The following is an 18,162-nucleotide window of genomic DNA, read 5'->3' as shown; positions in this document are numbered from 1 at the left end:
ATTATCCGATGATCTCCACTGTTGGGATTCAAATACTTCTCCCTTTCATCACCATGGGAACAAACTTTTCCTCCGTGGCCAAGCGAAGCCAATCTCCTCTTGTGACCAGAACTAAACAGAGACACGGAGTCAAGTTCATGTCCGAGGCTGGAGAAGAACAAAGATGGTGGCTCAGTGCGTCACGTTATCAGCAGTGACATCTTCATGAGCCGCTAAGTCGTCTCCTCCCCGAGCGGCTCCGTCGATTATCCTCAGACACAACGTATATCTGACGAGAGGCTAACTGGAGCGCACGGAGCTCAAATAAGAGACGTCAGCGGTGGGAAGGCAAACACAGCTCCCACAGACAGGAGTGTGTCGTCAGGTGAGGAGACGCCCGGGTGTTTGACTCTGTCACTTTGGACCTGAAGCTTCACAGCAGGAAGATTCGGAAGCAGTGAAGTAAGAGAGAAGAACACATGAAACGACTTCTCGAGTTGACCGGAGCCCGGAGGAGAGACAGCATCGTTTGGAGAAAGGATGTTTTCTGATATTTTCACAGATTTCCCAGGAAATAATTGAATCAGGCCTGTTTATGAGATTGAATCTAAGGAGACTGTTGGGCCTCTGGTTGCTTCTACTTCCCTTCATGTGTTTATTGTTCAGTTCTTTGGTCCCTTTGGTTTTATAAATAAACGTAACTTCTCCATGCAAATCTTCTTAAAACAGAAAATGCAGAAAGCCAAGTCCTGAGAGTTTCTCCACATTTTATTCTCCTTTGTTGTCGCTCTGTAAATGACCTTAATAAATAGTTACTTCATAGGATCTATAAAATAGGACATGTACATTGTAATGTGATGTATTTGAAGATGAAAATGTTGTAGTTTCCTCCCAAAACTGATGTTCTGAAAACGCACACGTCACCAGACAAGAGCGCAGGATGACACAAAACCCAGATAATGTTTTTACTTCTTCAACAAGTTGTGCACAGCAACAGTGACGTAGTTACGGTTGAAGTAAGAATGTGATTAAACCAAAAACAATTGTCTCATCCTCCTCTCGTGTTTCTCCTCGGAGCAACGTGATGCAGCTTGGCAACTATTCACATCATATTTATCACAAAATAATAAATCAAGCTAAATACTGTTTTATGTTTGGGTCTGTAATCAAGCAAAAACATTTTCAGATGGTTCATGTTAGAGGAAAGACAGTTGGTTATTTTAGTTTGAATAAGAGGAAGCTGATCCACATCTAAACTAATTTCTGTGTTTGTCCCACTTTCTCCAGTTTACTGGTTTATTTCAACAGCAGCAAAAACCCATTTGCATTTTGTTTGAGGACAATCACCGGCCGAGCGCCGACGTTTGGCCCAAAATAACTTTTTATTTTGGACAGCTGCGGTGGTTCGGGCCGAAAAGCTCATTTAGCACATGAGCAGCGTCGCCGTTATTTGGGAGACGTGCAGACAGAAGACGTGTCTCCTGCAGTGGAGGAAACACTCCGAGTGTCAAACACACAATCAGCTGCAGCCTGCACAGTATTTTATAGATGTGGAGGAAGTGATCAGGTTAATAGTCCTTCAAGACGTCAAAGTAAAATCAGCCAAATGTACTTAAAGCGTGAAAAATAAAAGGCCTCGATGCTTCTACGAGTGTGATACTATTATTTATCACTTTCAGACTGTAAATAAAGATGGTCGACGTGTCTCCGCTTCCTCCCACTTTCCAGAAATGAAGACAAATGACCTCAGATATGAACGTGTTGTGCATTTAGAGCCGCGGCTGCACGGTGAAGATCGTGGGGGTGGAGCCGCGGCATCGAGGTCCAACCAATCGCGAGTCGGTCTTAGCTGTCAATCATGCAGTTCGTCCTGTTTTTAGAGCATAAATAAGTAATGAGCACTTGAACAAACATCAGTGTGATAAGAACGACCTGAAATGAGAAAGATGGTTGTGCAATAATGTGCAAGCAGCATTTCACAGATCTTTATCAGGACAGCAGCTGATGATTGTTATTTTAATGATGAATTAGATAAGATAAGTTAGAGGGCAGTGTGAAGTAGATAGTGAGTAATAGTAAATAAGCAATATTTAAAGATTAAATCATAAGGAGCTGTAAGAAATGGACTAAAAACTAATATATACTGTGCAAAAACAGGATACATACAGTGTGAGAACATTCAGTGGAAGGGATTGAATTAATCTGATGATTATTTTCAGTTTGGTTTTAATTTCTCATGTGACGTTGCCCTCTTGACCTCTGCCCCTCGTCTCACACCGACACTGAGGCGGTGACACCTGAGCCCCGGGGGTTTGACTCCTCATTAAAGTTTAACATCGACGTCGAGCGGTTGGTAACGAGGCAGCAGGTACAGAAGAAGAAGGAAGAGTCGTGGCCACACCTTCAGCTCAGGGTTTCTCCTCTGACTCGGGGAATTGATTCTCTCATATTTGGAAATGTTAAAGGTAAATGATCTGAAAACAATCGGACTCTCACTTAAGAGCGGGCGACGAACGTCTGGCTCGTCCTGATAATGAGATAACGAGATAATGTGTAAATAACGAGGACGAAATTCAGATTTCAACTCTCTAAGTGTCTCTGTCTGGTGTGAGAATGGCGAAAAAATCTGGAGGTGGTTAAACGTGCGTCTCTGACATCTGGACAACAGAGTTCAGACCATGTTTTTATTGTGTAACCCTGTTTTCAGACATGACCTAAAGTCCCGGAGAAGTTTTGCCTTTCCCATCACGGCTTGGAGACGTTTCCTCGAGGTCCCTCGTCGACGGGAGCGCTCGGTTTGAAGAAATGACAGAAGTTTGACTCGATGCGTTTTCTCCTGGCAGCTCGGCTCCTCTCTGACAGCTCTGAATGAGACATCGCTCAGGCTCCCAATTAGTGTCCATTACAAGAGTCACAATATACGTCTGTAGCTCTGGGAGCATTGCTGCCCCTCCACCAAAATCCCCGCCCCCCCATCCCAGTCTCGTGATGTCATTTCCTGTCCCGTTCCCGCTCGGGTTCCAGCTGAGGGTGTTTACTGGTCCTCAGGGGCTGTGGCATGTTTTGAAGCGAGGTGGGACCCGCTAGCCGCTGAGCTAATGTTTCCAGGACGACTCAGCTGTGGCGTCCGACACACAGGATAGGTGGAGGGTGGTTGAAGTCAGCCACGACAAAACTGAGAGACCCTGGTCGCCACGGTAACATGGGTGTGTCGCAGCAGTGGTCCACACACACACGCACACACACACACACACACACACACACACACACACACACACACACACCCACGCACACATGGATTGTGGGGAAATACCAACTTGGTTTGTGTGCTGCTCGTCATTCATGTCGACACAGTTATTCTCGTGTTCTGCTGCAGCTCTTACTTCCAGCTAAAAGGAAGTTGGAGCTTCCAACCTGACGTTTAAGACCTTTAAGACAGTTTAAGACACAAGTCGGTTCCTGTATTCATCAGATTGATAAAAGTTACATTTTTGGAAAGACAAAGTAAAACATCCTTCACTTTTCCTCCAGATTATCGAACTTCTTTAGACTTTAAAATGCTTCGAGCTCGAGAGGTAGATCAGATCCTCGATGGCTTCAAACAGCTGTTTTAACTCTGTTTTAATTGAATTTCAATTTCAGCCAATTTCTAAATATTTCCCCCCTGTTTGTATATTTCTACATAATAGATATACAATATTATTATTCATTTACTCTGTTTAAGTCAAGAATGCAGAGATATTCAGTTTACAATGACAAGGAGCAAATCCTCTAATCTGACAACCAACAACTAACTAATGAAACTTAAATGTGAACATCACGACTCACACAGGAGATGATGTTGTCTCACCTTCTCCTTGTACAGGGCAAGATAACAGAGACACCTTCAAATATACGAAGCTCTGGAATAAATGCTCCTGTACTGAGCTCATACAATACAAACATCTAGTGGGAGAAGTAAATCTCTTGTGTTGAAGATGCACTGCACAGAAACACGAGCCAACAGAGAGAATCCACTAAGAGGCTTGATTCTGGTTTTTACAATCTGCTCTGGGTCTGTGGGTCACGACCAGCCAGAGAGTTAAGAACGCGGCAGCTGGGACGTTTCTCACCACTGTCCTGAAAGTGTTGGCAAGACGCTCGTCTGTGAATCGAGATGTAACCGTGTAAAAGTCGTGGGGTTCATTTGAACGAGCTCCCTGGTAGAAAGACAAAAGCAGCTGCTCTCAATCAAATGTACGTGAATGGTGCAAAGCATCCGGTGTTAAAGACGTAAAAACCTCCTTTGCTCCTGCACTTCAGTGAAATAACAGGCAGCTTCCTGTTGATCGATTTCCCGAACTTTATGTATTAGCAAAACTATTTTTCCAGAGTCACTGCCGTCAGCAGCAGCAGCAGATGAAGAGGAGGAGGCTTGGCATCTGTCTGTCGGCTCCTCGGTGACTCTGCAACAAACCGGAGCAGCGTCTCCATCATCACACTCCAGCGGCTTCCATAACGCTCCACTGGCAACGACATCTCCCTCAGCGACGCCGTCACTTTCACCCACGAACCCGACGTCCCAGAAGAACAATGACAGACAAGTGAAAATTTAGCTGTGACGCTTGTTTTAAATTCCTCTTTTAACCCAAGAGCTGCTGCAAACCTCTAATATCTCAAACATGATCCAGGTCTATGGTTCCCCCTCTTTGTGTCAGAGGACAGTAATTTGTCATTTCTCTGCTAATTACCTTCAGGGTAAAGCTGAGCATCATTTCAAAGTGAAGTTTACTCTGGAGGGTTGAGAAGACAGAGAAGGATGGGGGGGGGGCTCAGAAACGAGTATGAGAAGAAAGCGAGGGGGAAGAGATGATGAATGTTGATACTTAGAAGTTATTAAAAAACAGAGTTTATCTCCAATATTCAGCAGGAAACTTTTAAAATATGAAGAATTCTAAACAGAGTTTGTTGGATTCGTTACGGCCGCAGCTCTTCTGGTCCGGAAGCAGAGGATCATGGGTAATATCCAGCGTTCAGTTGTGTTTCAGTTGTGTTTCATGCGTGCCTGCAGAGGGCGCTGCTGCTAAGTTAAAGTGACATAGTGGTGCTTTAACAATTTACGACAATTTTCCTGAAATACATTACCAGAATTCCGTTTGCGGCCCCCCCCCCACCCCCCGTTTCAAGTGTTTATGCTAAGCTAACCACATCCTGACCCAGAATACAGAACTCCTCTCATCGTGATTAATGGGGAGAATGGGACAGGAGGCCGAGTCCACACACACACACACACACACACACACACACACACACACACACACACACACACACACACACACACACACACACACACATCTCTGATCTCTGATCTCTCCTGGTCAACAGTAATGTCTCTAATGATGCTCATAATAAAACCTTTCCCTCCCACAGCGACTCAACCCCCCCGAGGAGCCCGGAGAGCTGCAACACTTCCCCCTGTAAACATGACGTCGTCCACGTCAGGTCCTGTTAGTCCGATCTCTTCTTCACCCTCTCACCCTGTGCAGCTTCTGGAAGCCGCTGCACTGACCCTGGCTTCATCAACACCGACCTGAATCATTTCATTTTGCCACTGTTACCGCAGCCTCGCCATGAATACTGATTATGTTCCAAATAAAGGGCAATCAATTATCAAATCCCGACGATGCTGCTGTAATTAACACACACATGCACACGCACATGCAGCACCATGTCTGACAAATGGGTTTATTATCTTCCGGCTGAATGGTCCAGCAGTCGAGGAAGATTAAAAAACACAGCAGAATAAATTAGGTCCACCTCTATGGAGCCATTTCTAATAAAAAACAGGAGTTCTTCATTTGAACCAAAAACAGGAACAAAACGTTAAATCTCTGAGTTGATGAAGTGTCGAGACGGACACAGATAACGGGTTTGCAGCCGGAGGCGAGGGAGCGAAGACTGGACTTGTCACCTTTTCAGAACCCAACACCCACAGACCCAGAGGCCGAGTCCAAATATCTGGGTCCACAGATCTACAATCAATCAGGAGACTTCAGCTCTGTGGACTTACACAAAAAGGTCTGAATTCAGCCTCTTTCAGTATATGTTAGTCTCCCTTCAGGACTCGGCCCGGTGATGATCAGCACGTCCACTCTTCAGATATTTACCAATCTGAAGTCTTTGAGGTCTCGGTGCACGAAGCTTGATGATGCACATTCAAATAAGTTGTTGCAAAACTAACACGTTGGCCTGCAGTTTATTTTTTTTCCACAAATCACAGCATGAGACGTCTTTAGCTTCCAGCTCCAGAAGATTAAACTGTGTCCCAGACTGGAGCAGGGGTCTGCGGGGGGGGAACTGCAGGCCAACGCATCCCGTCCCCCTCCCTCCTGCCGGCACAGCGTCGGACACAGCCCAACAAGCCGGGCTGGTGACACGGGTTCGTCCTGAAGTTCGTCCATGAAGTCACGAAGGCCGTGCCTGCTTTTACATTTTTTTGCTATGATAAAACATTTACTCTCTTCAATCACCAAAGCTAACAGAAGATAATGGTTTTAGAATGGAGCATGTTAAAGCTGATGCAGGCTGCAGTGTCTGGGGTCTTGTTGCCGGCAGCCTGAACGCAACACGGCGTTAATAAGAAATCCTTTCCCTGCCTGTTGATGGAGATTAGAAACCTATTTTCCAGCCTCTCTTTTCTGCTTCCAGCTTCTCTCCACCTTGACATCCATCAGCCTCCTTCACTAAACCTGGACTCACATCTTTTTTCTGCTCTGTTGTGTTCTTTCTGTGCACAAACCAACGGGTCCAATAACCTCTTTCTCTTATCACCAACACAAATATGTATGAATGAGCAGATGAGTTAAAAATACTCTGCAGAACAAGTGACGGAGCCAGAGGAGGATTACGCCTGTCCCCTTCCTGCCATAACCTCACGCTGCTCGGGGGAGAGTTACACATTTTCGTTCAGTCCCACAGTTTACGCAGCATTACACAGGATTATGGTGCAGGCCGACTGTTTGGGAGATGAATTTAACTGTGTCTGAACCTCTCTTGACCTATATCGTTAACTGGAGCGATGCAGCAATGTCGTCCTGCAGGGAGACGCTTCATTAGTTTGAGGATGCTCGTGTGCGTGTTTCCTGCAGGATGAAGACAGATGGGCATTTTAGAAGCTTGGAAGGTTTCTCTGAGGGCTAAATAAAAGCAGAGAATATAAATATTTCCTTTTGCCATAATCAAATCACCAAATCAAATCCCTGCACCAGAAAGAGAAGATGGGACTGGAACAAACGAGCGTGACACAGTTTCCTCCTATGATGCAGCTAATGGACAAAAACAATACGAGTGAATTAGGCTGAATTAGATGAATGTACATGTTGCACCGGTTGGACGCAGATAGAAGTGTAAGTGCTCATTAACGTATTTGTCAACAACTCTATCTCTTCCTGTTTGGAGGCACTAACTGGAGGCTGGTGTATAAATAGGTATTGAATGAGAATAGTAACAGTTGGGAGTAATAGAGCTCTGCTGAGGCTTCACCAGGCCAATCATATTCAATCAAGCTGCACCAAATTACACACACTCATAGATATCAGGCCTCTGAGCAGGTTTTCAAAATGTCCAAAAACACGCGATCACAAAGTTGAAGACAGAGAAACGTCCGGATCCGCCCCTTTGTCCAGATGCACGGCAAAATGCAAAGAGGGTCGTTTCCCACGCTGCCACCAAGTGTCATGGAACTGACAAACAAACAGACCCATCAACAAACAATAAACCAGCAGAGAACAAACATAACCTGCACGACGGTGATGATAATGCAAAATGAGTCTTAACTGGTAAAACAAAGCTCAGATCCCATCTTCTATGACGATTCACCCTCTGAGGACAATGACCAGTAGTTCGGTGCTTCCAGTGTAGACGGCAGATAACCAGTGAAACGTTTCTCCACATAAAACATAACCAGTGACATCGGCAGCTATCGGCAGAAGAAAGCAGATACAGACACAAAACATAACCACGAATACATCTTCTTATCAAACAGCAAAACTCCACATAAAACACAGAAGAGTGTAAAGTGCGATGCCTCCTTTAAATCTAGATGACATAAGGACACTATCACTGTATGTTCAGATTTCAAAGCCTCACAACAGACCCGGTGATGCCGGCTGCCAAGGTCATGGAGAAGATATCACCAATTACCCGAGTGTCTGGCCGTCAGGCGCCGTGTTGGAGTCTCCACCCTCTAAATATGACTAATTGCCCCGGCTGTTCTGCTTCTTACGATACAGGTTAAAACTCATTACCGGGACGTTCCGCCTCGCCGGGCTCCGGTGCTCCGCCGCTCAGGCAGATGAGGGGAAATAAACAAGCACCCGGCCTCCGACACTGACACACACACGTTTCCATGCTCACAAATAATTGGCTGGTTTTATCTTTTGAAAGTGCGTTGGGGCTCTCGTCCCTTCGAGTAGCGGTGAGGCAGGGTTCCTGTTCGACGGGGCTAAATGTTTCCGAGGGTTTTTCTGATACCTCCTGCCAAGTCCACTCTGCTGGGCATTAGCTGCAGTAATACCTCGGTCATTGATTTGTATCAGCACCTCTGCCTGCAGTGAGCGTGGGCGTGCGAGGTGCGAGACACACAATCCTCTCGCTGCGCCAGCCAAGCACAACAAACTGGTTATCGGCCTCCTGGAGCAACGTGGGCTTCATAACAAACCGACAGACACACAACAATGACTCGGCGCTGCTGTTGTGCAACAATTACAAAAGGGGTTAAACAACACCTGATTCAAATTGCAAAGGGTGTAGTGTTGACATACGACATTGACTTTCAGTTACAAGGGAAGGGCGGGGTGGACAAACAGAAGGAAAGACTTGACAACACCTATTGAGAGCCGAGCTGCAGCTACACCTCTTCAACTCGAGAAAAGAACAAGAGGTACGTGGATCAAGTTGCACGTTAGAGGAAGAACCCAGAGCCCGTCGAACTACAGGAGCCCGGAGGGGTCATGACCTTTTTCACTTCAATTCAGAGAGATGAACAAACTCTAGATGTATCTGTGCTGCCTCACAGAGAAAACAAATAAATCACATAAACCTGAGCACGGTAATCTAAAGTGTTCTCACATTTGCATACTATCCGACGCAGCCTCGTGCGGTCGGGATTTACCGGGATGAATCGCTCCTGCGTTCGTCAACCGTGACGTGTCACCATGTGTACGGCCTGTGAGGCTCCTCACACGCTCCTCTACAACTCCCAGGAGTCAAGGAGGAGCTGCTGGAAATATTTAGACCAGAGAAATATCAGTCTAACATCTCGGAGAAAAAGGGGGGGGGGGGGCACCCTGTGTAAGTGGGCCCTTGTGTAAGTGGGCAGCAGCCCTGCTCCTCCTCCTCATCAGAAATGCTTCTCCCTGCTCCTCATCCTCATCTTCTCCCTGCTCCTCCTCCTCATCACACATGTTTCTCCCTGCTCCTCCTCATCATCTTCTCCCTGCTCCTCCTCCCCACTCCTCCTCCCCACTCCTCCTCCTCATCACACATGTTTCTCCCTGCTCCTCCTCATCATCTTCTCCCTGCTCCTCCTCCCCACTCCTCCTCCTCATCACACATGTTTCTCCCTGCTCCTCCTCATCATCTTCTCCCTGCTCCTCCTCCCCACTCCTCCTCATCATCAGACATGTTTCTCCCTGCTCCTCCTCACTGCTCCTCTTCCTCATCATCATCAATGTTTCTCCCTGCTCCTCCTCACTGCTCCTCATCATCAGACATGTTACTCCCTGCTCCTTCTCATCATCAGTGTTTCTCCCTGCTCCTCCTCACTGCTCCTCCTCATCAGACATGTTTCCTCTGCTCCTCCTCATCACAAGGTTTCTCCTGCCCTCCTCCTGCTCCTCCTCATCAGACATGTTTCTCCCTGCTCCTCCTCATCACCCCTCCTGCTCCTCCTCATCACACATGTTTCTCCCTGCTCCTCCTCATCAGACATGTTTCTCCCTGCTCCCCCTCACTGCTCCTCCTCATCAGACATGTTTCTCTCTGCTCCTCCTCATCATCAATGTGTCTCCCTGCTCCCCTTCACTGCTCCTCCTCATCAGACATGTTTCTCCCTGCTCCTCCTCATCAGACATGTTTCTCCCTGCTCCTCCTCACTGCTCCTCCTCTCAGACATGTTTCTCCCTGCTCCTCCTCATCAGACATGTTTCTCCCTGCTCCTCCTCATCAGACATGTTTCTCCCTGCTCCTCCTCACTGCTCCTCCTCCTCCTCCTCCATCACCCTCTGCAGCTGTGACCGTGGATGTGCTCATCCAGCAGCTGAGGGAGTGAGGGGCCGGAGGCTGGAGGCTGCAGCCGAGTGAGAGCCACTGCTCCCGGCTCCGGCTCGGAGCTGGGGCCGGTGCCGGGGCCGGAGCTTGGACCGGAGCTTGGACCGGAGCCGGGGCCGGAGCCGGGGCCGGTGCCGGGGCCGGTGCTCCCCGGCTGTGTGTGCTGCATGTTCCGGCTCTTACCTGCCCACAGTCTGGTTGGCGAGCTGTCTCATCCGGTTGAACTGCTTCTTCATCTTGTGTTTTTCTGCGTCAGCACCGAGCGGCAGAGTCTCTCCACATTTCCTCCCCGGTGAATACGGTCGGATCTCCGGCGCTGGTCCGTGACACACGCGGGGCTTCAGGCGTCAAACATCCGCTCCGTGCACCGCGGCGGTCGGTGAGTTAATCCCCCGTCATGTCGCTGCGGAGGACGGTGAGTGTGTGTCCGCCGCTCCGGAGATGATGCTGGAGGAACCAGGGCTGACAGCTGGAGACACGACCCGCCGGTGCACCATGGGAAATGTAGTTCACGCAGAATCACACGCTCGCACTAAACCGCAGCGTTTACGTCAAATTACATATAAATATAATATAATACATAATAAATGTATTTTAGCTGTTAAAACAAATATACATTATCTAAATATAAATATTGAAATAAAGTATCAGAAGCACTACAATAACATTAATCTTCACGTAAGATATCAGAGGCAATATAAAATACAAAGATGTATGAGTTTTAAAATATAAGATATAGATCTCATGTTAAATATCAGATCCAAAAAATATGTTTTTTAAATATTCATATTCATCTAAAATATAAGAAGCACTACAATCCAAAACAGTATGATTTTTTGTATCCATATATATTTAAATAAAATATCAGAAGCACAAAACTCTCAGTGATGCATTGATGATCCCATCATGTTCTGCTGGTGAAATAAGGTGAAATGTCAGCTTTAATAATCATTCACCAAAAAGGGTCTATTTGTAGTTTGCAAAAAAAAGGAAATATCAGTATCTAATATTCATAAGAACGATCTTTGTTATTCATCAGCTTTATTCAACCACAGCTCTCTATCTGTGTTTCTGCTGAAGGTTGTCGGTGCTTCAGGCTGTGTGAGCAAATGTCGTCCTCCAGTGTCTGAAAGAGAGAGAAGCTTACTGATAATAAACAAAAAAATAAATAACAAGTGAAAACAGTTATGAGTCAGTTATGAGTCAGTGTTGGAGGATGACACCACACGAGCAGCATGGAGGCATTTTGTTTTATTTACATCTGAAGAATCGGTCACTGTGTTCTGTGGACTCAACCCCCTCCATCATAGTGCTGAGGAGATAATAAGTGAATTTTAAATTGTATTTATTTGTAAAGAACACAACGAGCAGCTGCAGTTACACCCCTCGGTCGCGGGTGGCAGTAGTGCGTTGAACCCGGTGTTTTGAAGGGCGGCTGCAGAAGAAGAAGAAGAGGAAGTGTTGCTAATGGAGGTTACTTGTTGAATTTCATCACAGCGAAGTTCACTGTCGCTTCCTGCTCGTTTCTCTCTGCGGATCCTCTCGAGTTCCCCCGCGTTGCCCCGCCGAAGACTCGCCGCTTCTCGGACCTCCACTGTTGACAAAATGCGGGACCGGACCAAAGAGTTAGGAAACGTGAGTGTGGAAGTTGACGGCTAGCGGCTAGCGGCTAGCTGCTAGCGTTAGCCTGCTAACATGTTCGCCCCTATGGGTCGAGTTCCGGTCTTTAACTTCACTGTCCCCCCCCCTCCTCCTCCTCGACATGTCCCCCTGACAGCGTGCATCACATCCCGGGGTCAACATGTCCACGTTAGGCGGGTTTCTAGCGTCTGAACGTGAAGTTCAGGGGCCGGTTGGTCCCGGTTTCCGCTGCCCCGGGACCGATGAGCCAGGCCGGGGAAGGGCAGGGCTGCTCCCGGTGTGTCGGGGCAGGTTTGATCCTCCTTTTTCTTTTTCACTATTTATTCTTCTACAGACACACTGTCCCTGTCCATCTGCTGCTGATCGGTCAAGTTAACGTGAAGTGGAGTTTGTTTGGGTTCAGGTGTGATGAGGTTTCAGTTTTGTTTTAATAAATAGGAAGAAGAGTATAAAGTCTTTAAGAGGTTTAAACCTGAACTCCTGAACACACACACACACACACACACACACACACACACACACACACACACAGACACACACACACACACACACACACACACACACACACACACACACACACACCATGAGTCTGTGGGTTGTTTGGATCTGGATCTGTTTCAGAGTCTGGATGAGGCTGAAGCAGAGGAATCATCCAGTTGTGTTTTTATAAACAGGAAGAAGAGTTCACAATAACCTCAACCAGTCTTTAACAGGTTTAAACTTCTCTGAGAAAACTTAGTCCACATCCGACCAGGCCAAGTGGTGTAGGTTTATGTTTAGACCGGGTCTGATGAGGTCCAAGTGAAGTACAAGCTGTGAAACTGTCGTTTTCATGAATCATAAACATGCTTCTCTGAGAGTCTGGTTCAGATCTGACACGTGTTGTGTGTTTCTGAGCTGGTGAAAACAGAGATTGCAATTTATACCTATTAAAAGATAAAGATACAGGTTTATAATCTTTCTTAATTTAGTTTTTGCTGGTTTTGTTCTATTCTCATGTGTTTTGTTTAGCACTTTGTAAACATGTATTATTATTGTTTACAAATGTGACACCGTGTCTCAAACAGTTAACTTTCCAACTTCCCTGTTAATCAGTGGGTTCGGATCTGGACTGAAGCAGGTTCATGGGTCTAAAATCTATTATCGGCCAAATCAGACTTTGTTGTGGTGAATCTCTGACTGTGTCTTCTCTTGGATATTGTTTGCGCAGAAGGCCGAGGACTCGGATGATGAAAATGAGGACAAAGCTCTGATGATCACGCCTGGAACCTCTTCAGCCAAAGAGGAGAAGGAGAGCGAAGCCTTCTTCAAAAAGGTGACGTCACTCTCTGAACACCACAGTTCACCCAGGTTACTTCCTCTTGTCCTTTTCCCAACATGTAGCTGTTCAAGTCAAAGTCGTATGTTCTTATAAACAGTTTATTTTATAAGGTAAAGCCGATCATCACTTCAGTGTGAAAGGGAGGATGTGCTGAGGTGTGAAGTCGAGGAGAAGGGCACATGGACACAGTCTCGTCTGATCTGTAGCTTCCGGCTAAATTCAGTTTTGTCAACACAGTCTGTGTTAATCCCAGTCTGCAGTTACTGGTCTGCCATGAAGATTAGAGCTGACACTATTCACAGATGAGTTCAAGCAAATAAATTGAACAAGTTCTAAACGATAATTTGTCAAAAAATCAACATTATTTAAATGTTTGTGGGTTAAAAACTCAAAGTATGATTTATGAATCCAACTCTTCTAACTCACTTCTCAATCTGTAGGTGCAAGAAATCCATGAGGGGCTGCAGAGTCTCAGGAGGATCGTGTCGGAGCTGGAGAACAAACAGAAAACGGTGCTCGGTGAAGCGCTGCCCATGGAGAGTGAGTCTTTTCTATTCTAGCTTCAGCCGGTTGAGGTTTGGGTCTTGATCCCACATATTGATCTGTCGGAGGAAAACAGCGACTTGAACAACGATGAGCTCATACAGAAGCAGAAACTAAACTCAAAGACACGGAAGCAACGTTTTTTATGTTAACATGTTTACAGGATGTCTGAGTGAGTCCACGTGCTGAGTCTCCTGATTTCTCCTTGTTCAGGTATGAAGAAAGAGCTGCAGACTCTTCGAGACGAATTCAAAACTCAGGCGAGTCAGATCCAGAAAAAACTGAAGAGTGAGTATCGATGAGTGAGAAGTGAACACAGTGTGAGGTTTTCTGTTTCGTTCACTCCAGATTCAATTATGTCTCCACAGGTATCGAATCCAAGAAGTCCGAGGAGGATGGAAAATATGTGCCCATAAACGTTCGGATGCAGCGAACGCAGGTTGAAGCTTTTACTGCACAACAGCCTTTTGAGTCCTGGTGGCTTCTTAATGATATAACTTAGATAATGTATCATCTCATCACATCTTAAAATATCAGAAAATAAAGATTCATAGTTGTTGTATACCTCGAATCTACAGCTACAGTAAAGCACAAGAGCAGCAGCTGAAGAGTCTCCTTCTCTTTCCAGCACGGCGTCTTGTGTAAAGAGTTTGTGGACCTGATGGGTCACTGCAACACCATCCAGGCCCAGTACCGAGACCGCAACGTGGAGAGGATACAGAGGCAGCTGAGAATCAGTGAGCGCACCGAGCACAGCCGTCGTCTCAATAGTCGGGGGGGGGGGACAGTTTATAGTTTGTCTCAAGACTTTTCTCTCACATCGTCTCTGTTCTTTCTGTGTCACCTGCTCTTGTATCCTGTCGGGCTGTGGTTTGCTTTTCTATCCCCATCCTGCGACATTTCGTTAAAAAACGCCGCCCTGGTTTGTTTCCCGCTGCAGCTGGGAACGACGTGTCGGACACGCAGCTGGAGGTCATGCTGGAAAGTGGGCAGACGGATGTTTTCACTCAAAATGTGAGTACATGTGACATTTAAAGGTAAAATGGACGTCAACCTTGTGTCTGTCGGCCTGGAAACCACATCCCAGATTAACACACATTCACAGTTTGCCTGTCGACTGCGTCCAGTGTCTTTAAATGACGTGTATGAAACGATTTGCTCTGTTGTAGCTTCTCTAGTTGATCAAACTGGACGACCCGTTGACATGTGGTAAGCATGAGCAGTGAAACCCTGTGCAGCCTATAGACGTGTCCGTAGTGTCCCAGCAGCTCGCGGTGTGAAACATGCAGGAGGCTTTTGTCGTAGATGAAAACCTGGGACCTCCTCACAGCTAATGAATATCTGCCTTGGGGCCGCGTACAGATCCTGATCGATGCTAAAGCTACGAAGCAGGCTCTGAACGACATCGAGTCCCGGCACGACGAGATCCTGAAGCTGGAGAGGAGCATCCGAGACCTGCACGACATGTTCCAGTACCTCGCCATGGAGGTGGAGGCCCAGGTAAAGCCGGGCTGAAAACACTGAGTGAGTGAGTCCATGTGAGAATCCAGCAGGAAAATGTGCAGAAACTTCCCAGTGAGCGAGTTGATGAGGTTTCTAACACGTGGAAGAACACGAACATCTCATCATCTCTTTCCTGCTGTAAACGAATCTGACCCGAACAATCTGCCGCTGCTTCTTCACATGTGAAACACAAACTCTCGGGCTCGTTCAGGCTGGAGAAGGCGTCTGATCCGGTTTGTTTTCCTTCTTCAGGGAGAGATGGTGAACCGGGTTGAAAACAACATCAACCAGTCCACCAACTTTGTGGAGAAGGCGAAGGAGAACACGCAGAAAGCCGTCACGTATCAGCAGAAAGCACGAAAGGTACGACGGGTTCCCACTCACACAAACCTGAACCACACTTCAACCTACTGGGAAATACAAACTGCAGTGGCCCAGTTCTCCGTCCAGTGTTTGTCATAATGCTGCAAGATGTGTTTTTCATAAACTGTAAATAATGATGGACGACGTGACGGCTCCCAGTAGTGAAGTCATGGTCATTGCTCGTGTATTAATGATCTTTTTTGTCTCTCGTCCTCTGCAGAAGAAGCTTTGGATCGCCATCTGTCTGGCCATCCTCGTCCTCATCTTAGTCATCACGTTGGTCAGCACCTTCGGCACCTAACCCCCGGCAGCCGGAGTCGGAGATCGTTTGGCAGAAGCACATTATTGGTTCACAACCCCCCAATATGTAAATACATCGGCTCACAGGATGAACAGGATCGTTTGAACAGTGGATTTTCTCTGTCAATGTCCTTTCTTATCCTCTCCCACATTTAAACCTTGTCTTCCTCTAACCTCCCTGTCGTCCCATCGGGCCTTTTCCTCTCCTCTAAAGAAGAGATGTGCTCTCGGTTGTTTTAACTCACAAGTGACAACAGCCCCGCCTGCGTCTCTGCTCCCCCCCCCCCGACCTCGTCAGACCCTGGACCACGGCGACGCAGAGACCAGGACAAATTTTGAACTTTTAGGTCAGAGCCACTTCCGCTCCGACATTAAAAAAAAAAGAGGAAAGTGTCCTTGAGGGCACGACGCAGTATTGAAACCTGACACTGGCGCTGAACATACTGTACTCAGGAAAAGTGTGCGATGATTCTTGTTATGTTTTTTTGTTTCTAGGAAGAATTGGAGGCGTAAAAAAAAACCTGTTTTAATAGAGTACAGCTTTTTTTTTGGTTTATAGGCTAATATAATTGTACATAATAATTTAGCTGAGGATTTAAGACAAACTTTATGCAGAGGATTTTTTAAAACTTGAACAGTGTTTCAAACTGCCAACATGTGAGAAGTGTAAATGCAGAATTTTTTTAATTATGAGATAACGCCCCCCCCCCCTTTTTATTTTTCCTCGAGGCGTCTCAGGCCCGAGTTCCCTTTTACTCGTCCGACCAGTTTGTATTTATGATTTAAACGTTGTCGCGTCGGCTGCTACTTGAGAAGTTCAGTTGTTTTTTGTTTTCTTTCTAAACTGTGCCTTCTGCTTCATGTCCAGCTGAGAATGTGATGTTGTGCACTAACGTTGTGAAGAAGGGACGGAGCCGGTGATGGCTTAGGGAACCCTTCACATCACAGCGTCTCCCGAGTCCTGAACTCTGATCGGACTTTGTTCTTCTTCAGGTTTGTCACTTCGTGCAGCGTCTCCCATGATCCTTCAGGGTAACGAGCGCAGCAGCACGATGCGACAAACCAGGAACGAGAAATAGACCGAAACAGTCGAAGGACGCTCGGTCCTCACGTCTCCTCTGGAGCCAGAAAACAGCAGCGACTCTGCTACTGTGACATTATGACGTTTAATTTCACATCACATCCTTATTTTAATATAGATTGTTTTTAAAATAAAATATGTTCTATTATCCTGTGTCTGTCTCGTGTCTTTAATCGTGTGGACCTTCTCAGCTTTAGGCTTTTATTCTCCTCACCGGCGACACCCAGTGGCTGGAGGCTCTGTGTTCAGTCTCTTTCTTATGAACAATATCTGAACAACACTTAATAGTCACATCTTCAAATTTGGTACAAATAGTGACTTGGATCAAAAGATGGATGGATTGTATTTTGAAGGTCAAGGTCACCTCACAAAACCTTTTTCTGCCTCATGAACATTTCATCTCAAAAACACGGTGAGAAATCGTTGACTTCTTTCATCTGAGCACAGAAGTTCTGACCTGTGGAGGAACTGGTGAGATTTGGGTCACAAACCATGTTCTTGGCCTCTGGAACATAATATCTGAAGGGACCGACTCATAATTCTTTTCACAACACGTTAACATTTCAGATGAACAGTCTAGAATTCCATAATTTAAATTTCAGGCCTTAAAAGTCTTAAATACTTAATTATGTTATGCTCAAGACCCACTTGACCTACGGACTAGATACGTTTAACCTGCCAGGTTAATGCATTATCTTAAAGGTGAAGGTTTAGGGTTAACCCCCAAACCCTTAAAGGTTAACTACTCACTAACAAATGATGTGAGAAATAAGCATTTTGAGAAATCTCAGATCTTTGACTGGTGAAAATGAAACTAAAGATTCTGGATCCCATCTCCGTCGGTCGTCTGAGAGAACCTGGAGTTACTCAAGTACAACTTCTCATTTAAAGTGTAAATATCTCTGGAACAAAAGTCAATTTAACTTGAAAACCGCAGAAACAAAAACCTTCAACACAATGAAAAATGGCAACAAATTTTTGGTCTTTTTATTCAACTGTAATTGTCTTAATCGTTCAAGTAAAATAATGTGGAATTACAAGGGATCAAAAGGAATGCAACAAATGAAATGAGACAAATAAAAAATAAGACCATCACCATAAACTACCCCGCCCCTGACCCCCT

At 46.1% G+C, this 18,162-nt stretch overlaps 2 protein-coding genes across 4 annotated transcripts in view; one reads left to right on the top strand and one right to left on the bottom strand.

Annotated features, from left to right (window-relative positions):
* The window catches only part of LOC118100507 (rho GTPase-activating protein 44-like), a 45,428-nt gene extending 34,854 nt beyond the window's left edge, over window positions 1-10,574 (bottom strand). The window contains 1 exon segment of the mRNA XM_035145708.2: window positions 10,471-10,574. Coding sequence (XP_035001599.2) covers window positions 10,471-10,523 — 53 coding nt within the window. The 5' untranslated portion in view covers window positions 10,524-10,574.
* Window positions 10,533-17,192, top strand: stx4 (syntaxin 4). 3 transcript variants are annotated; one of them, XM_035145711.2, is made up of 10 exons: window positions 10,533-10,666; window positions 13,139-13,243; window positions 13,690-13,789; window positions 14,006-14,080; window positions 14,161-14,231; window positions 14,421-14,529; window positions 14,733-14,806; window positions 15,155-15,292; window positions 15,548-15,658; window positions 15,879-17,192. In XM_035145711.2, the coding sequence occupies exons 2-10, from the start codon at window positions 13,181-13,183 to the stop codon at window positions 15,957-15,959; spliced, it is 822 nt and encodes a 273-aa protein (XP_035001602.1). In that variant the 5' UTR covers window positions 10,533-10,666; window positions 13,139-13,180; the 3' UTR covers window positions 15,960-17,192. The 3 variants fall into 3 exon arrangements, with proteins under 3 accessions (XP_035001602.1, XP_035001600.1, XP_035001601.1); XM_035145709.2 differs by lacking the exon at window positions 10,533-10,666 and adding an exon at window positions 10,706-10,791; XM_035145710.2 differs by lacking the exon at window positions 10,533-10,666 and adding an exon at window positions 11,712-11,922.
* The last annotated feature ends 970 nt before the right edge of the window (window positions 17,193-18,162 follow it).

The sequence above is a fragment of the Hippoglossus stenolepis genome, chromosome 21 (assembly GCF_022539355.2).
Source record: "Hippoglossus stenolepis isolate QCI-W04-F060 chromosome 21, HSTE1.2, whole genome shotgun sequence".
In the NCBI taxonomy this organism is placed as follows: domain Eukaryota; kingdom Metazoa; phylum Chordata; class Actinopteri; order Pleuronectiformes; family Pleuronectidae; genus Hippoglossus; species Hippoglossus stenolepis.
Note: the sequence above shows the minus strand (reverse complement) of the source record. Positions and strands in the feature narration are given on the sequence as shown.

Excerpts from the sequence above, each read along its gene's own strand:
- stx4 (XM_035145709.2), top strand. The coding sequence starts at position 10,729 with ATGATGCTGGAGGAACCAGGGCTGACAGCTGGAGACACGACCCGCCGG. Across the intron at positions 14,530-14,732 it reads ACAGAGGCAGCTGAGAATCA|CTGGGAACGACGTGTCGGAC; the intron begins GTGAGCGCACCG and ends TTCCCGCTGCAG. Across the intron at positions 15,293-15,547 it reads CCATGGAGGTGGAGGCCCAG|GGAGAGATGGTGAACCGGGT; the intron begins GTAAAGCCGGGC and ends TTCCTTCTTCAG.